Genomic DNA, 20,250 nt, shown 5'->3' with positions numbered 1-20,250 from the left:
TTCTTTCTTTCTCTTCTCCTCCTCCTTTTTCTCTCTCTCACTCTCTCTGTCTCTTTCTCTCTTCCCTCCTCTTCCTCTCTCCCTCCCCATCTTCCCCCCCCCACCTTACCTTTTGTTTGTTTGTTTTGGAATCATTTACCTACAAGGTTTTAAGAGAAGCTCCCAGAGGGTTTTCCAGTTCCCTGAAGGGTGAGGAAAGTATAAAGACGTGAAAAAGACCATCTCAGAAGTAAAGAGTACACTGATAGCGAGAGGTAAAATATTCAATTAATGGTAAAATTCTTATTTTGTCTGTGCTACTTTGCTATGGCCCCTTCCTTCCCTGAAGCCCTCACACGGCTTCCCAAGACTGTCAGTCAGAGGTGCTGGGTGCTAGAGTTGCTTAGGAGGAATGGAAGCGGGGGCACAGAGGAACTAAACAGATTAACAGTGGACTGGCAAATCTTGACAACTTCTGCTGGAGGCAAATCTCTCCTAGAAACATAAGGAAAAACAATCTCTAAACTTCTGCCTTTTGACTTCAATCATTTCTTCTCCACCATTCCATTTCTAAGCCCCCTCTCATCTGTATTTATTTAAGAGTAACCAAGCCCTATCATCTTCCAATATCTCAGGATTCCCATGATCCCTTCCCCTCTGTTCGAAACAGAGTCCAGATGGGTCAGCATTTTGCAGCAAAGGGTCAGTGCAAGAGGTAGAACTGGAAGTTTGAGGTCTGTGTAATCGGGCGTGGTGACTAGAATGGTTGAAGAGGATTTAATTAGAGATGCCTCAGTGTTCTGAAGTGCTTGTAAAAAAAATATAGGTGGGGGCACCTGGCTGGCTCAGTCAATAGAGCATGTGACTCTTGATCTCAGCGTTGTAAATTCAAGCCCCACATTGGGTGTAGAGGTTACTTTAAAGGGAAAAATAAAAATCTTTTAAAAAATTATATATATATAAAATTATATATATTTATATATTATATATATAATTTTATATTTATAAAATACATTATATATAATTAGATATATTTATACGTATAAATATATATATTTATATTTATAAATAAATATATATATATATGAAAAGGGTTTCCCTGATGCCAGACCTACCACAAATAAACAGGGAAGTTATATTTTTCTAGATGGAAATGAAGCAGCCCTGCTGATGCAACAGCAGACACATGGTCCAAGGACATTTTGGGATTTTGGAGAGTTCTCTTCTGCTCCCTTGTTTGACAAACACTAACGTAATACAAAGTTGGTTGAATCATTGCCTTTCTGCCTTTATTTGACTGACTTTTCCCAGGTGTCAGCTTACTGGATAAGAAACCTGCCCTGAAATTCTACTTTCCTTGGCGTCCCCTCTGTTGAACTTTGTTGAATAGAATGCCTGACTCCTGCCTAACTTGGCTCTCTTCATCCTGGCTCATGCTGAAGCAACTGGACAGCCTGGCTCAGAGTCCAAGGAGTTAGAGCCTGTGACCTCACGGCTACCCTCCCCCTCCCTCACATGGCCTGTTCCTGCCCAGTCTGGTTTGTGAATAGTTCTTGGCAAATACCCCGGAGGAGAAGAGAGCCACTAACAATAGCAACTCCCTTTTTAGCTTGAATCTCTTGGTACTCAGGACTGTGAATTTAGGAAAACCCAAAATAACCTATGTAATTACAGTGGGTTACCCTAGCAGTCTATTTCTGTTATTACCAACATTCGATGTCACGCTAGTAGATATTTAGCTGCTTGTAGTGGAAAGAGTACTGGGCTTATGGCCAGACAGACCTAGACTTCAAACCTAGTTCAGCTATTTACCAATTTTATGACATTGGGTAAGTCACTAATTTGAGCCTGTTGAAATTAAATGGGCAAGCATACATGTAAGTGCTTGGAATCTTGCAAAGTGTTACACAAAGGTAAACCATTGCTATTTAGAAATGGGGATTGAAAAATTTTAGGAAAAAGAAGAAATTTAAATCTTCAAGAAGCACTGGGGTCAACTTGAAGCAAGACAGCATTTACCCTCTGTTCAACATCATGCTCAGTCTTAAAAAACAAACAGCTAAAACTATAGCCTCCATTTAAAGGTAAAGGCAGTCCTTTTTAAATTTTATTTTTATTTTTTTAAGATTTTATTTATTTGAGAGAGTGAGCGAGAGAGATAGAGACAGCATGAACAGGGGGAGGAGGAGGGAGAAGCAGACTCCCCTGTTGAGCAGGGCGCCCAACGTGAGGCTCGATCCCAGGACCTGGAGATCATGACCTGAGCAGAAGGCAGATGCTTTAACCAACTGAGCCACTTAGGTGCCCCTTTAAAGATTTATTTATTTATTTGTGTGTGAGAGAGTGGGGGGAGGTGCAGAGGGAGAGAGACAGAGAGAGGAACCCTCAATGAGACTTGCTGCTGAGCGTGGAGCCTGACCTGGGGCTTGATTCCGAGACCCCAAGGCCATGACCTGAACTGAAACCAAGAGTTGGCCGCTTAACCAACTGAGCCACCCGGGCGCCCCACAGTTAAATGCAGTGTTACTTTTTGTTCATGATGAATTCGGAAAAGGGAAGGATTTGGCGGTTCCTTTCAAGGCAAGGGATGATGAGGCATGAAGATGAGCCCTCATACGGATAAGTACAGGAAAGAGGGTTATTATCCACTTAAACTGGTTTTCTCTGCAATGTAGGCATTGTTTTCATTACTTAAATTTGTATTTTATATATAGTGAAAGAGGTTGGTCCTTCAGACTTAGATGTAATTTTGCCCCATATCACTCTTGTGCATACATAAAAAGGTAAACATAAATGAAAGAAATTTGGTTAAAGGTTTTTTCTAAGGCAATGCAACTTCATCACAACTGCCACCTGGCTGTCAGTGACTATAAGATCACCAGATCTCAGACCTGGTAAAATAGGGAAAATTACAACAGGAAGCACCCACATACCTGCCACCCTGCTTGGATACAAAACAATTCCCCACCTTGTTGTAATTCTTTGTACAGCAGGTCTGGAAGTACCTTGCAAGAACATGTGTGAACACCTGCCAGAACCACTCACATACCCACTGAGGACACGTCAGTTGTTCTGCCGTAACCATGCTGGCTCCTCATCCTCCTGGGCCCTTGCTGGCTGCTCCTGACATTGCTGTGTTGCCCTGTCTCGGGCCTGCAGACCTGGTTGCTGCCTTGCACCCAGCCCTGTTGTTGCTGCCCCTGCTGCTACCCCTGTTATTGACACTTTGGTAGGGCCTGTAGGTTTCATGACTACAGAAGAGTTTGTGCTTTGTGTGGATTCGCTGGGAAGTCCATAAACATAGCAGGTGTGAGAGGCATATTGGACTCCCTTTTCCACAGCATAATTGGAGGGGCTCCTAGACACCTCAAGGACCATGTGAAGCTTCCTGATACTGGCCTTATCCTGACCCCCTTCTCCATGGAACTCCCGTGGAGAGAACAGCAAAGGTAGAGAGGATGGAGCAGGAGACCTGAAGGGCCTGCTCTCTTCTCTTCCTGTAACTGAGCACACCAAAGTCCTATAACTAGACAAACTTTTGAGGTCATCAATCCAAGCTCCCACTTGATGCAGCAATGTCTTCTATGATGTCTCTGCCAAATGGTCCTTCTAGATTTACTTGAGCTGCTCCAAAACTACGGAAAGCATTATTGCAAAGGCCCAGTAAACCTCCTCACATACCTTTATTTTCTATACTTATGCTAGTATTTCTGCAGGAATTGCTGAGTCAAGGGTATGCACGTTACATTGTGATAGCAGGGAGTAGATTGTGCACGTGTTCACACATAAGTGTCACGGTGATTTATACAAACTTAGGGCATGGCAGTCACAGGAAGACAGATTATAGTTCAATGTCAATATAAGGAATATCTGAATGACTTGAGGTAAATTCTAGAGAAACAAAGGAACCTCTCTGATGTGGCAAGTCCATCAGTGGTGGCCCATTTAGGAATGGATTCTTTAACATGAAATGCATTTTCCAGGTGAGCCACAGAAAGCACAAAAAGCTTCACAGCTTTTAAATGTTCTTCCAGGGGCACCTGGGTGGCTCGGTTGGTTAAGTGTCTGCCTTTGGCTCAGGTTGTGATCTCAGGGTCCTGGGCTGGGCTCCCTGCTCAGTGGGGAGTCTGCTTCTCCCTCTCCCTCTGCCCCTCCCCCTGCTCATGCCCTCTCTCTCTCAAATAAATAAAATCTTAAAAAATAAAATAAATGTTCTTCCAAAGGCCTCTGGCCCCATTTTGCTGAGTTGCAGCAGAGACCTAGTGCTGAGCTCTTCTCACCTCTGACCCAATACTACGAATGTCCACTGTGTTCCCAGCTATGATGGCCTGAGGATTTCTATCACCCTCCATTGATGGTCTCAGGAGATAAATGGGCTTTTTCCAAAAGGCAAAGAAGTCGTCCATGTGTCTGAAGGGATACAAACCTGCAAGCAGTAAAAATGGCCAGTGGCAAGCTTCTGGTGCAGCTGCTGTTTCCCAACTTTCAAAGGAATCAGCTTGGATAGCTCTAAAGCCTTTGTAGGCCTGTGACCTTTTCCTTTGATGATGTGTCCATGTCCAGCATGCTCTTCATAGCCTGTGGCTGGTCGGGCTAACAGGGTGACAGCGAGTGACAAACTAGGACTGGTACATGCAATGTCTGTGTCACCATTTGGATATGGTTGTGTATATCCATCATGTCCTCTCTTTTGCTGATATGACGGAAGTTTCTCTCAAACACTCGTGAGTGGTTGAATACATCATACTCTTCCTTCCTTGTCCAGCTATCACTGAAGTTTATTAAACCTGTCCACTGCACAGCCAGCTGCTGGAAATTCACTAGTGCAGTGACATGGATTTACTACCCACCTTTACAGTTTATCTACCACCTCGAAGAGGTCTGTAATTGTTGTTGTTGTTTTGCCTTATACCAATTATCCCTAATGTGTGGCTTAAAAGAACACACATTCATTATCTCACAATTTTCATGGGTGGGGAATCTGGGCATGGTTTCAATGAGTCCTCTGCCCAGGTTCTCACAAGGATGCAATCAAGGTGTATGCCCGGGCTGGGGCCTCATCTGAAAATTGGGGTCCTCTTTCAAGATCACATGGCTCTTGAACAAATTTATTTCCTTGAAGCCAACTAATGGTGCCTCTATACCATCTCATCTGTTCCCTTTACAACATAAATCATAATTATTTTTTGTCAGTGAATTCCTTGACGGAAAGAACCTAGCAGAGCGGTTTAGCACATAACTGTTAACTTAATCAAGCATTCTATTTGGCTATTTGTAACCCATATTACTTTCTTAATTAGTTCGCTATCACCTAGAGGGCAGAGCCCTTTATCATACGTTTGCCTCCCTCCAGGGGGAGGTCTAGTCCAGCGCGTGGTTCAGCATTGCTCAAATCTGATTTTTGAAAAAAATCAGGTGCAAGAATAAAGTTGGGAATTTGAGAGCAAGAAAAGGTGTAGCAAAGCAGAGGGATTTTGGGAAAAGTCATGCTGGAAGAAAATGGGAGAGGCCAAGAGCGTAAATCAACCACCTTACTTAAATTTCAACAAGGCTGTCCACCCCTACGTGACGTCAGAGAAGACTTCAAGAAGATGAAGATACGCCTCTCGCGAGAGGAAAGATCGCCCAGGAGCAAGTGTACGCCCGTCTGTGCCCCGCCTTCCCTAAGCCCCACCCACTCCCCGGTCCTCACTCCCACCTTGAACCAGCCACGTGTGACGCCATGACGCGTGCGTGGCCGCGGCGCAGGGGGCGGGCCCGCGGCGCGCCACCGGAGGAGGAAGTGGTGCGGTTGTTTCTCCCTCTGCGCCCATTGCTGGCTCCCCGGGCGCGGAGAGGGGCAGCTGTCGCTGCCGCTGCGTCGCCCTCTTTATTGCTGTTTCCCTCCATGTGCCCCGGCGCCGTCGCTCCCCTTCCTCAGGCCGCCGCTTACTCCGGGGTCTATGGAAGTAATGGAAGGACCCCTCAATCTGGTGAGTAGCCCCCAGAGGGTCGTGTCCGTCCTCGGGAGCTTTTGCTTCAGGAGTCCGGTCGCGTCTCCGGCGTGCTGTAGACCCTCGAGGCTGGGAGGCGGGTTTGGCGGGGGTGGTCCTGAGGGGTCGGGGAGACGAGCAGGCGTGGTTCCCCAGCGGCTCCGCGCAGGCTGCCCCAGACGTTGTGCCTTATGGCATCCCCGGGAAGCTCTCACGTCTCCCACTTCCCGCTGCCCCGGGGCTCCCCCTGCCGCAGTGCCCTGAGCGAGGGGCTTCCACCGGCCGGGAAAGCCACCTCCTCTTCAGGCTGGAGGAAATGCCTCCAAGCGCCACGTAACCACCTCGCTGCAGCCTCGAGGGGCACTGAGGCCGGCCAGGGCAGCAGTGGTGTGTAATACTGGGTTTAACTTCTAACATACAGGGTCTGAAGACCGAGCCTCCTTACTTTGGAGAGCTGGAGTAATACCCCCTACCCCCATTGTTTCCTCCACCCATTTCTCACCTACATTCAGATGCATAAACTGAGAATCTCCCTTCTCGGATAAGTGAGAGACAGCTGGAAAAAAAAGACAGGGCCGTCCCTGTTTTTAGCTCCGTTTCATCACTTTAGGCATCTTGAAAATACGGTAGATGTTTACCCCTTCTCAGAAAAAGTGCTTATAGGCCATTTACTTATTATGTTCTTAGGCATTTCAGATGTTCCCATTAAAACAGCAGCGAGCAACGCGAGTTCTTTCCTGACTGATTACTGCAGTAGTTCCTAGAGGGCACCTACTTGAATACAGAAGTAAGGTTATAGACAGGCAGGAGGAACTTTTGGAGTCACGGGTTTGCAGTTCATTTGCGTTGGTGGGCGACGGCGGCATTGGAGAAAGGGAGGTATGGAGAATTAGTTTCTCAGGTTGGAACTCTGAACCCTAGTGTTCTGGAAGAGCGCTAGGCTGCATTTAAACCACTTTATAGAGAAGCAGTAGAGCTTGGTGGTTTGAGTATAGATTCTGGAGCTAGACTGCTTCAATTTCAGTTCTGGCTTTGTCTCTCAGTAGCTCTGTGACCTTGGGCAAATTAGTTGACCTCACCCTGTTTCTGGTTTGTTGTGAGGATTAAAGGAGTAAATAGGTGTAAAGGGCTTAGAACAGTACCTTGTACCCAGTACAATGTAAGAATTAGCTATTATAGTAACCAGACCATAAGCTCTTAATTTAAAATCTCTTTTGTAAAATGAAGGCTTGGACTTGCTGGGCTTGAAAAGCCTGAGATTCTAGGACCTAAAGCTGTTGTTCCCAAATGACTGATGCCAGGTTAGCTGCTCTAAGAAGCGCCTCCCAGTTTTAAGTTGAGCTTGCCCCCATTGCTAAGAGTTGTTTACACTTAAAAAGAATTGGACGAGATTTGTGAGTTTTTAAAAAATCAGGGACATTATCTTGCCCTTTTTTGTTTTTAAGGTGACGTATAGTTTACAGTGAAATATAATGGATGGCTTCACAGGAATATTATTAGAAATAACCAGCAGTTTACAGAGTGCTTCAAAGTTCAAGTGTCCTTGCAAAATGACCATTGGTTCAGTTCCAGTTAGCTTCACTTTATTTGGCTACAGGCTGCAGCATAACGCCAGCCAACTGCCCCACTAGTGTGTGGTAGTTATGAGAAGACTGGAGTTGGGTGACATTTGTAGATGGAGCAGCAGAATCACCAGTTTAGGAAAATTTAGTTAAATGGTGACAATAGTATTATCTTTCTATAGGGGAGAATTTGGCTAGAGCCTTGTCAGGCAGACTAGCATAGTTCCATAATCCAGCTAGAAAATGTACCTGGACAAGTATCAGAAATTTGGCATCTTAAATTCATAAACCATTTGAGATTTGAAAGATCTGAGTTCTAACCTAGCTGTTTATTGGATGATAACAGTTGAACAGCGATTAACATTTTCTTGAATCATTTTAACTGCTAAGTACCAATGCGAGTCTGAATTTGTCAGTTTTAAAAGATGGTTGTTGGTTTTTTTTTTTTAAGACTTATCAATTTTTTTTTTTACATCAGCAATTAACAACTTAGTATCCAGTTGACTAAAAGTGAGAAATAGCTCTTAGTGCTATGATTTAATGAGTGCCTGTGAAAATACCAGTAGTTTATATAGGCTTTCTCTAATGACATTATAGTGTAGTCCAGATCTGTTGTATAAGGACTTATTACAGTACCTAGGTTTATTATTATGTGTCCTCAGAGCATGCTTGGAATTTAGGGAGAACTGCTTCCCCTTTTTTCAAAAAAATAAGCCTAGACTGAGAGAAATTAAGTAATTACTTAGATTGGTGGGTCAGAACTTATTTTAATATCATGACCTTTTCCAACAGTAGTTCTGAATTAATGTACAGTACTCACCATTTTCATTTCAGTATGGTCCTTATTTATATTGAACTGTGGATTCTGTGTCTTTAGTGCCTTTGCTTTAGTATTGATTCTCTTAGTCAGGTTTGTAGTAAGGGCCTTATATGCTTATTTCCTAGCAGTAGATTTTTAAGATACAGAAGAGACTGGTTCAAAAATAGTCATTTTAATATTTAATACAGATACTGTGTTCTAGTGTTCTGGTTTTTGAAATTGGTCAAAAGAAAAAATCATATTTCCATTGTTGGGGGAAGAGGAATGACTATTTGGACTGAATAAGTTTTGTTTCATCAGTTTTTTTCTTTTTGTCAGTTTTTAATATAGAAAAATTATAACTTATAAAGTTACTTAGTGTATATTTAGGCATTTCTTTCCATTTAATTTTGTCAAAGTGAGTGCTGGTAGCAAATGTCAAAACTTGTGTGAGATAATTTGTAGTTCTTTGATTTGTTTACTGCCTATTTGGGAAGTGATGTCAGACCTTAATTTACACATGACTGTTGCTCATGCTTTGTTTACCTACTCTGCAAACTCTTAAGGACAGGGTCCATGTGACTGTGGCCACAGTTGTATGTGTTTGGCTCTATTAAGTGCTGAGAATGTTTTGTTGAGTAACTGAGCGTCCCTCTAGAGTGGTCATTTCTCATCTGAGACAAGGAATCAGATATCATGGTCCAGAGAATGGCCTTGTACATACCCAGAGCCTTTATAATTATCCCGTCTTACTTATGGTGGCAGTAAAATCTTTAAGGTAAAAAAAGAGGCTGTTTTGAACCACTTTCTTGTTGCCCTAAAAAATTTCAGGTAAAGTTCATCTTCTCACAGCTATGTTGGGCTCAATGGAGGTGCTCTGGGGAAAGGTGGTAGAGCAACAATTACTAAGTGCTAGCGTTGGCATCCGGCACTTTACATATATAGTTGACCTTTGAACAATGTGGGGATTAGGGGTGCCAGCCTCCTGTGTGGTCAAAAACTCCACGTATGACTTTTGACTCCCCAAAGACTTTTTTTATGATTATACTGTTAATTTTATGAAATGACTACCTTCCTTAAATTTCTGTATATTCCTTTATTATTTTCCACTTTTTCTGTATATTCAGCAATAATCATAAATAATTTTTTAACGATTTATTTATTTGAGGGGGTGGGAGAGGGGCAGAGAGAATCTCAAGCAGACTCCCTGCCGAGCACAGAGCCTAATGCAGGGCTCAGTCCCACAAGGCCAAGATCATGACCCGAGCCCAAATCAAGAGCTGAAATGAAGAGTCCAACATTCAACTGACTGAGCCACCCAAGTGCCCCCCATAAAGAATATTATTAATAAATGAGAACATAATTTAAATATGCCTCTATTATTTTACCAGTATTTACCTAAACTTAAATATTTCTTTTTTTTTTTTTTTTAAGATTTTATTTATTTATTTGACAGAGATAGAGACAGCCAGCAAGAGAGGGAACACAAGCAGGGGGAGTGGGAGAGGAAGAAGCAGGCTCATAGTGGAGGAGCCTGATGTGGGGCTCGATCCCATAACGCCGAGATCACGCCCTGAGCCAAAGGCAGACGCTTAACCGCTGTGCCACCCAGGCGCCCCTAAACTTAAATATTTCTGTTTCCATAACCCTAATAGTCTTTATTTAATGTTTCAAGTTTTTATTTAAATTCTAGTTAACATAAAGTGTAATGTTAGTTTCAGGAGTAGGATTTAGTGATTCATCACTTACATGTAACACCCAGTGCTCAGTCAAAAGTACCCTCCTTAATACCTGTCACCCATGTAGTCCATCCCCCCTCCCCCGCCACCCTCCAGCAGCCCTATTTGTTTTCTGTAGTTAAGAATCTCTATTATGGTTTGCTTCCCTCCCTACCTCCCTCTCTTTTTTCTTTCCCTTATGTTCATGTGGGGTTTTTTCCTTTAAATTCCACATGTGAGTGAAATCGTATATTTGTCTTTGACTCACAGACTTCGTTTAGGATAATACTGTCTCGTTCCATCCACGTCGTTGCAAATGGCAAGATTTCATTCTTTTTGATGACTAATATTCCATTGTAAATATATACCACATCTTCTCTATCCATTCACCAGTCAGTGGACATTTGGACTCATCCATAATTTGGCTGTTGTGATAATGTTGCTGTAAATATTGGGATGCATGTGTTCCTTTGAATCACTATTTTTGTATGCTTTGGATAAATTCCTAGTAGTGCAATTGCTGGGTCGTAGGGTAGTTTTATTTTTAACTTTTTGAGGAACCTCCATACTGTTTTCCGGACTGGCTGCACCAATTTGCATTCCCACCAACAGTGTAAGAGGGTTTCCCTTTCTCTGCATGCTGGCCAGCCCCTGTTATTTCTTGTGTTGTTAATTTTAGCCATTTTGACAGGTGTGAGGTGATATCTCATTGTAGTTTTGATTTGTATTTCCCTGATAATGAGTGATATTGAGCATCTTACATGTCTTGTCCATCATGGGTGTCTTTGGAAAAATGTCTGTTCATGTCTTCCCATTTCTTAACTGGAGTATTTGTTTTTGGGGTGTTGATTTTGATAAGTTCTTTATAGATTTTGGACTAACCCTGTCTGATTATGTCATTTGCAAATATCTTCTCCCATTCCGAAGGTTGCCTTTTAGTTTTGTTGATTGTTTGAAGTCCCAGTAGTTCATTTTTGCTTTTGTTTCCCTTGCCTCTGGAGGTGTGTCTAGTAAGAAGTTGCTATGACTGATGTCAGAGGGGTTGCTGCCTGTATTCTCTTCTAGTATTTTGATAGTTTCCTGTCTCACATTTAGATCTTTCATCCATTTTGAATTTATTTTTGTGTATGGTGTAAGAAAGTGGTCCGTTTCATTCTTTTGCATGTTGCTGTCCAGTTTTCCCAACTCCCTAAAGACTTACTAATAGCGTAGTGTTGACTGGAAGTCTTACCAATAACATAATCAGTTGATTAACACATATTTTGTATATGTATTATGTACCGTATCCTTACAATAAACCAGAGAAAAGAAAATACTAAAATCATAAGGGAAATACTTTACAGTACTACACTGTATTTACTGAAAAAAAAAAAATCCACATATAAGTGGACCTGTGCAGTTTGAACCAATGTTGTTCAAGGGTCAGCTGTCTTATTTATCTTCTTAGTAGCTGTATATTTCCCCGTTTTACTGATTAAGATATTGAAATGCAGAGCAAGTGGTGACAGTGGGGTGTGAAAGCAAGATTCTCATTAAAATAGTGATCTGTTAGATCAGCGTTTGCCCATTTGTTTTGACTGTGATCCACAGTGAGATTTTTACGTAATGACCAGTACACACATACATATGTATATATTACTGTAGAGCTGCCACATTATGCATATGCCTCTTGAAATTATGCAAAATGCAGGGGTGCTCAAAAATTTCACCCAAAACAAAATTCTAATATTTACTATTACAAATATTTTTTAAAAATTAGAGTAGCATTTACTACTTTTTACTGTATAATGTTTCCTATTAGGTTTTTTAAACTCTAATATTTACTGTTAGAGCTTAAACATTTACTCTAATATTTACTATTAGTTTTTTAAAATGGTGGTTTTGACTCACTAAATTGATTTCATAACTCATTGGTGGGTTGTATCCTACAGTTTGTCTTCACAGCAGATGATGGCAGTTCTGAAGAAAAGTAAGCTACATTGGAAATAAGGTAGGAAAAAAGATAAAGCAGAGCTGCATGTGGGAGAAATTGATCCTTAGACTTAAAATCAAAAACAGGTCTTGGACTTCTCTAACACTTGAGCAATTACCTTAAGTATAATTATATTACATTAGTTTGACAGGTTAATTCATTACTTACTTTACTGTTAGGAGATACTACTTGCCTGTAGGAGACTTACAGTGAATTTATTGGGGAAGGTGAGAGTGAATGCGGCTTCTCACCAAGTTTCCTGTAGTCTGTCCAGCCTAGACTGCAGCCTGTCTCCCCAACACTGGTGTCACCTGGGGCTGCAGTCCCATTTGAAGGTTCCACTGGGGCAGGAGCTACTTCCAAGCTCACTCACATGGTTGATGGTAGGGTTCAGTTCTTTGAAGGCTTTGTAATCCCCTTTTGGACTCAGTTCCTTGTTGACTGTTGGCAAACTACCCTCAGTTTCTTCCATGTGAGCCTTTCCATAGGGCAGTTCACAGCAGGACTGTTGGCTTCATTAAAGTGAGCAAGGGAGAGAAAGTCCTACCAAGATGGAAGTGACAGTCTTTTGTAACCTAATCGTAGAAGCAACATCCACCACCTTTGCTGTATTCTGTTCCCTTAGGTGCAAGTCACTAGGTTTAGCACACATGTGAGGGGAAGAGATTACGTAAGTGTGTGAATACCAGAAGGCGGGGGTCATTGGGAGCTACATCAGAAGCTGCTTACTACAGTTGTTGATAGAGAAGCAAAGAAAATAACTGAATCAACAAAGAAACAAGAAATATAATTGTGTGGGGCTACATCAAACTAATAAGCTGCCTGACAAAGGAAATCATTGACAGAATAAATGGGAGAAAATACTTGCAAATCATACGTCTGCTAAGGTGTTAATGTCTAAAATATATAAAGAATTCATATAACTCAATAGCTGAAAAGCAAGCAGCCCAATTAAAAAATGGACAGGATTTGAGTAGACGTTATTCCTTTTCTTTTTTTTTAAATATTTTATTTATCAGAGAAAGAGCATGAGTGGGGGAGGGACAGACGGAGAAGCAGGATACACTGTTGAGCCAGGAGCGTGACACGGGGTCATTCCCAGGACCCCGGGATCATGACCTGAGCCAAAGGCAGACACTTAACTGAGCCACCCAAGTGCCCCAAATAGACATTTTTCCATAGGAGACATGCAGATGGCCAACCGGTACATGAAAAGATACTTAACATCACTGATCATCAGGGAAATGCACAGCAAAACCACAAGGTACCATCTCACCCACGTTAGAATGGCTAATATCAAAAAGACTAGAAATGACAATTGTTGGCTAGGATGTGAAGAAAAGAGAACCCTTGTGTACTATTGGTGGGAATGCAAACTGGTGCAGCCAATCTGGAAAACAGTATGGAGGCTCCTCAGGAAATTAAGACTAGAACTACCTTATGATCCAGCAGTTCCACTTGAGGGTATTTGAAGAAAATGAAAACACTAACTTGAAAAGATATATAGACCCCGTGTTCATTGAAGCATTATTTACAATAGCCAGGATATGGAAACAACCTAAGTTTCCATTGATGGATGAATGGATAAAGATGTGGTACTTACACATTGGGATATTATTTAGCCAAACACACACACAAAATGAAATCTTCCCATTTATGACAAAATGAATGGACATAGAGGGCATTATGCTATGTGAAGTAAGTCAGAGAAAGATATGTGTGATTTTCCTTACATATGGAACTTAAAAGGCAAAACAAACAGAAAAGCTCAGAGAACAGATTGGTAGTTGTCGTAGGTGGTGGTAAGGGGGTGGTCAGAATAGATGGAGGAGGTCAGAAGGTGCAAACCTGTAGTTATAAATAAGTCCTGGGATATAATGTATAGCCTGGTGACTGTTGCTAATAATACTGTATTGCGTATTTGAAAGTTGTGAAGGTAGTAGATCTTAAAAGTCTTGATCCAAAGAAAAAAGTTTTGGGGCACCTGGGTGGCTTAGTTGGTTAAGTGTCCGACTCTTGATTTTTGGCTCAGGTCATGATCTCAGGGTCATGAAATTGAGCCCTGTGTTGGGCCTGCTTAAGATTCTCTCTTTCCCTCTCCCTCTGCTCCTGACCTTAAAAAAAAACAACAACAACAACAACAAAAAGAAGAAAGTTTTTTGTAATAATATATGGTGTATGATGTTAAGTAGACTTATTGTGGTGATCATTTTGCAATACACACAAATATCAAATCATGTACACCTGAAACTAATACAATGTTACATGTCAACTATACCTGAATTAAAAAAGAAAATATCCTATGGTTTCAGGTGTACGACATAGTGATTTAACAATTCTATACATTACTCAGTGCTCACCATAAATAATCACCATCTGTCACCATACAATGTTATTAAAGTATTATTGACTATATTCCTTGTGCTGCACTTTTCATCTCCATGACTTAAAACTGGAAGTTTGTTATCTCTTAATCCCCTGCACCTGTTTCCTTCATCAACCCACCCGTCTTCCCTCTGGCAACCACCAGTTCTCTGTATTTATGAGTCTGTTTCTATTTTGTTGGTTTGGAAAACACTGATTTTTATGAAAGATTTACACACTTTTATAAGAAGTCCAGGAGGTTAAAACAGACAAAAAATCGAGCTCATTTATTTACCAGCAAGGGAGATGAAAATGGGTTAATGGAGTTGAAGCTCTTGAAGAGTGTTATGTTGCCTTTTCCGCCGAAGTTTCCTGGCCAGTATTGATACTTTTAAGAAAAAGATAAATAAAATTTAAGCTTAATTTGTTTTGTTTAGTAGCCAAAATAGATGCATTCTTGGCTTAAACATTTTTGAATTGTTAGTGAAACCATTCATAAAGACCTGGAGTGTTTTTTATCCTTTCTTAATGAATTTGAAATATTGAGATAAAGCCTTTTCCATAAATCGGTCCATCTTGAAATACTTGGCCAAAAAACACTACGTTATCAGAATTAAAATATATCACTGCCCAGACTGCTTTTAGAATCTCTCAACCAACATTTCCATATTAATTGCTTCTTGTTCCTGTTTTATTTTGAATTACCAAAGAAACTTATTTATAGACTTAGTATGTTTAATGGCTGTGATTCTACCAAGAACAGTATTTAAAGAGATTAATTTTAAATTAAAGGGATCTTTAAAAATTGTTTTAAAAATAAGTATTGGGGTACCTGGGTGGTTCAGTTGGTTAAGCATCCAACTCTTGATCTCAGGGTCGTGAGTTCAAGCCCTAGCATGGAGTCTACTTAAAAAAAAGGAAGTATCAATAATAATAATAAATACAATAAGAGGTATTACCAAAATAAATTTCCTATAATATCTTCAGTTAGAGAAAAAAGCAATTTAGTCTTCCCAACTACATTGTGAACTTGATGGCAAGTACCGCCAAGGTACTTTTGTCTTTTAACTAGTTTTTCACAATACTCTCATTTTAGAGATGGGAAAACTCAGGCAGAAAATTTAGAAAGCCAATTTCATGTGTCTAGTAAGTGTTCAAGCTGAGATTTGAACCTAGGCAGTCAAGCTCTGTACATAGTCATGGCTTGCTGGGTGTCTAACAAGAACTTAGTAGGAACTGTGTTTTTGTTTTTGTTTTTTTTAATAGGGAATTTGATTGCTGTTGTGCCAAATAACCTAGAGTAGCTGTGTGTTTTTAAATGAGCTGTAACTCCTGAATTTACAGAGTGATCAGAGATTGGACTTTACGTGGGGAGGTTTTAGTGAATTCGGGAGGGGTAGGAGATCTGTTCTCACCACTCAAGAACTTTTTGTTTCTTTGGTGTTCAAGAAACAATTTACTCGATTACTCTGGAGCTTGAAATTGAATTAGGGAGCTTCATAAATATAGTACAAGGTAGAAAGTGGTTAATGTCATCAGAGACACAGATGATAGAGACATAGCATCAGAGCAAGGTGACCTCAGAGCGTATCTCGTCCCTGCTTCTCAGGAGTGTGTCCAGGAGCCAGCTGCTTCCCCTGCATCTGCTCTAGACATACTGAATCAGCCTGCATTTTAACCAGATCGCCCGGTGATTTGTACTCCATTAAAACTTCAAGTACCGATCTGGTCCATGTCTATGATTTTACAGAGCCTGAAGGATGAAGTAGTTTAACTTGGCAGTGGGAAAGCCAAGACTTGAGCCCAGAGCCCTGGCTTCATGGTAGGGTAGGATCTGCACTTTGCCACGCATAGTTAGGAGGTACTTTGGAATTTCAGAGCAGGTTTGTCTCTTCTATATGGCTTCTTTCAAAGCTCAGAAAGGTTAAGACACCTGGAGATTCACCCCTTTTCTTTGGTTTCATTTACTACCTACACTTAGAGCCTTGTTGATAGAGTGCCACTTGCTTTAATTATATTATTGGAACATGTTACTTAGAGAAATTGTGTTGATCATAACTTAGCTTTCTTCATATATAGTCTCTTCCCAAAAGATCTGTATCATTGCTGGGTACTATAAAATACTCCTGTGTTCAGAATGTATTTTTTGCTCAGTTATAAGTATTTTAACGCAACTAATGAATCATTGAACTTTATATCAGAAACCAGAGATGTACTATATGGTGGCTAACATAATATAATAAAAAAAACATTAAAATAAAAAAAAAGTATTTTAAGCTCCTAGCCATTTCTTTTACCCATTATTATTTTCAGGAACAAATTGAGACTTAGAGGAAAAGTTTAATTATTATTTGAAGAATAAAAACCTCAAATGGTAGAAATGGATGATCTTGCTTTTAAAGTGTGTTGCTGTGTCTTCCTTACAAAAATAGAAGGGAAAATATAAACAGCAAGCATTGCTGAGAGTGCTGTTTTCTACTTTTGTCTTCACCTCTGTTCACATTGAGCATAATTTGCAAACATGCCCAGAATAGTTCTAATCTCAGTTGCAAAACTGATTCTCTGAAGTATTTTTATGAGGCATCTGTGGCACAGTCTTTGAAAAGCCTTCAAGATAAATCGCTTTACACCTGACAGAACAGATATGCTTTTTGCCTTCTTAAAACATTGAGGTAAAGGGGTGCCTGGCTGGCTCGGTTGGAAGAGCATGTGACTTGTGCTGTGAGTTCAAGCCCCACATTGGGTGTAGAGATTACTAAAAAAAAAAAAAATTAAAAAACTTAAAATTTTTTTTTTAAAGATTTTATTTATTTATTTGACAGAGGTAGAGACAGCCAGGGAGAGAGGGAACACAAGCAGGGGGAGTGGGAGAGGAAGAAGCAGGCTCATAGCAGAGGAGCCTGGTGTGGGGCTCGATCCCATAACGCTGGGATCATGCCCTGAGCCGAAGGCAGACGCCTAACCGCTGTGCCACCCAGGCGCCCCACTCTTTATCATTTTTAAGTACACAGTATGGTAGCAAGTATATTCACTTGCTGTGCAACAGGTCTCCAGAACCTTTCACCTTGCAAAACTGAAACGCTGCACCTCCAACAACAGCTCCACTTTTCTCTCCCGCCACGCTCTGGCAGCCGCTATTTCACTTTCTGTTTTTATGACTTTGACTACGTTAGATACCCATAAAAGTGGGATCATACAGTATTTGTCTTTTTGTAACTGGCTTATTTTATATTTTATTATTAGTGTAATGTCCTCAGAGTTCATCCATTTTGTGACATATATCGAATTTCCTTCCTTTGCAAGGTTGAATACGAATTTCATTGTGTGTGTGTGTGTATCTGTATCCACGTTGATGCACATTTGGGTTGATTCTGTCTTTTGACTGTTGTGATTAATGCTGCTGTGAACATGGGTGTACAGTGCTTTTCACTTTTTTTTTTTTTAAAGAAGCTTTGTTAAATCATCTGAGTTTGTGAGGAAAACTACACTACTTAGAAGAATTGAGTTGATCATTTCTGTCTTCCTGCCTGCTGATTGTATAACCTTAGGTGAGGTTATGTGGGCCTTGGGAGTCTGCTGGACCTTCTTATGTCAGAAACGGAAACATAAAGTTGTAGGAATTCTTTTTTTTTTTTAATATTTTCTTTATTTATTTGACAGAGAGACAGCCAGCGAGAGAGGGAACACAAGCAGGGGGAGTGGGAGAGGAAGAAGCAGGCTCCCAGTGGAGCAGGGAGCCCGATGCGGGACTCGATCCCAGAACGCTGGGATCACGCCCTGAGCCGAAGGCAGATGCTTAACGACTGAGCCACCCAGGCGCCCCATAAAGTTGTAGGAATTCTTTTTTTTTTTTTTTTTTAAAGATTTTATTTATTTATTCAACAGAGATAGAGACAGCCAGCGAGAGAGGGAACACAGGCAGGGGGAGTGGGAGAGGAAGAAGCAGGCTCCCAGCGGAGGAGCCTGATGTGGGGCTCGGTCCCAGAATGCCGGGATCACGCCCTGAGCCGAAGGCAGACGCTTAACCGCTGTGCCACCCAGGCGCCCCAAGTTGTAGGAATTCTTAAAGTGTAGCACAGATGTGAAGAGGCCGATGACTACTTGTTAATCCATTTTCCTTTACATTCGGGGGCACTTTAGTCATTTGCTTTCAGAAGTTCTGAGCCTGTGTTTGTTTTGGGCGGTGGTACCTGAAAAAGAAATCACTGTACTATTAAATATTTGTATAGTTAATTCGTCAGCTGTACAGTGTACCAATTTTTATCTTAAAAATAGTAACTGTAATGTTGGAAGGGAAGAATGAGTTGTTAAAAGAGAAGCTTGACTTTTCCGTAAGTAATTTCCTGATCACGGTTGTTGAATGATACAAACCGTGAAAGGATCTGCAAGATGACTTTTGTTTTGAAAGCAGGTTGTTAAAAATCAAGTGAATATACATTTTAGGTAACAATCTGTGATTGTAGCTCTTGGTTAATCTCTGAAGAGTGGAAGGATGTGAGTCACTGAAGGAGCTGAGTGCCTGGTGTGAAACTTAATGGTTTATTCGTAGAGTTGAGAAAAGTTGCCAGTCCTTTCAGATGCTGCCGCTCAAGGAGCTGTCCATTAGATTTCTTACCGGTAGAGCTGCAATGGTTTGATGCGTGGCAAATAAGGACATCATTTATCTTGTCAAAAAAATTTTTTTTAAGTCATGTCTTTTTATATAATTCAGAGGAATTTAGGAGTGTTTGTCTTCTAGGCTCATCAGCAGAGCAGACGAGCAGATCGTTTACTAGCTGCAGGGAAATACGAAGAGGCTATTTCTTGTCACAAAAAGGCTTCAGGTGAGTATTATTCTAAAGCAATACTGAGTCTAAAACTGGAGGGCAATTTCTTTTCTCCAGCATCTCTCAACAACTTATTCAGAATGAAAGTCACAATAGTAATGATGTGTTGTTGGCCCTGCATATACAAGGTTGACACTACTGACCCACCAGAACAGCGGTTTGGATTACTTTTCAAGTGAGTATGTTGGATTTCCCAGTTTCTCCTAACCTAGTCTTCCAAAACCATGAAGGTTGCATATGCCATATTGGTAAATGACTCTGGACACAGCTTCATGAATCCAAAGATTCCTAAAGATAGAACTGATTGCAAGAAGTCTACCAGTTTATATTAGTTGTTATGGAAAATGGATTTCAAATAATTAGCCATTTTGGGTTATGAAAGTAATAACTAAATTAATTTTAACCAGTTAGTTTTCACTGAATTTCTGTTTTCTGAGATGCTGATAATACTCTTTCTTTAGCTTCCTTCTGAATATTTCATCTGTACATTCATGCCTACGGTATCATCTGATGATTGCTTTCTTTTAGGTATGAAATTTAGAATTAATGACTTCTTATCAAACAGTTATTTTATCACAGTTAGTTGCACAGTTTAGCATGTGTTGAACTTAGAGATAGATCTTTGGGGTCTGTTTTGTAAGACTGGTTTCTGTCGGCTGGTTAACAAACCTAAAAGCTTTGGGGAGGGAGTATTTTACTCATGCTGCATTCAAAGTAGGCCACCTTTCTTAGAGTAAGTCCTGTAGTCTTTCTGCTGGAGGAGGACGCTGTTTTTGTCCTTCTAGGCCACTGTGATGATTACAGCCATGTTGTTTCTTGGCAGAGTGTACACACCCTCCAGTGTTGCCTTAGTGGTGAAATACAGACCAGCCAGTGGATACTGGTTTGAATAAGTTCTTTTATGTCAGTGATTTTTGCCTACACGCCCGTGATTTTCAGAGAAAATTTCAAGTCTTATTTTTAAAGAATTAGTTTGCCACTGAAGTATACTCCTTCAGCAGTAGGGCTGAGTGCATAATATGTACCCTGTAAGTCTTCGTGAATTTTTATGGTGTGTT

The 20,250-nt window shown here is 40.9% G+C and overlaps 1 protein-coding gene across 3 annotated transcripts in view; it reads left to right on the top strand.

Moving 5' to 3' along the window:
• The first annotated feature begins 5,711 nt into the window (after nucleotides 1-5,711).
• Nucleotides 5,712-20,250, top strand: part of NRBF2 (nuclear receptor binding factor 2) — a 28,384-nt gene continuing 13,845 nt past the window's right edge. Inside the window, exons 1-2 of one of the 3 annotated variants that reach the window (XM_045783479.2) lie at nucleotides 5,788-5,951; nucleotides 19,105-19,189. In XM_045783479.2, the coding sequence (XP_045639435.1) occupies nucleotides 5,922-5,951; nucleotides 19,105-19,189 (115 nt within the window). In that variant the 5' untranslated portion in view covers nucleotides 5,788-5,921. Of the gene's footprint in view, nucleotides 5,952-11,978; nucleotides 12,021-19,104; nucleotides 19,190-20,250 lie in introns of those variants that run through there. The other 2 variants (XM_087863079.1, XM_087863080.1) reach the window with 2 other exon arrangements.

The sequence above is a fragment of the Ursus americanus genome, chromosome 6 (genome assembly GCF_024610735.1).
Source record: "Ursus americanus isolate L20-20 chromosome 6, mUrsAme1.1.p, whole genome shotgun sequence".
Lineage (NCBI taxonomy): Eukaryota > Metazoa > Chordata > Mammalia > Carnivora > Ursidae > Ursus > Ursus americanus.
Note: the sequence above shows the minus strand (reverse complement) of the source record. Positions and strands in the feature narration are given on the sequence as shown.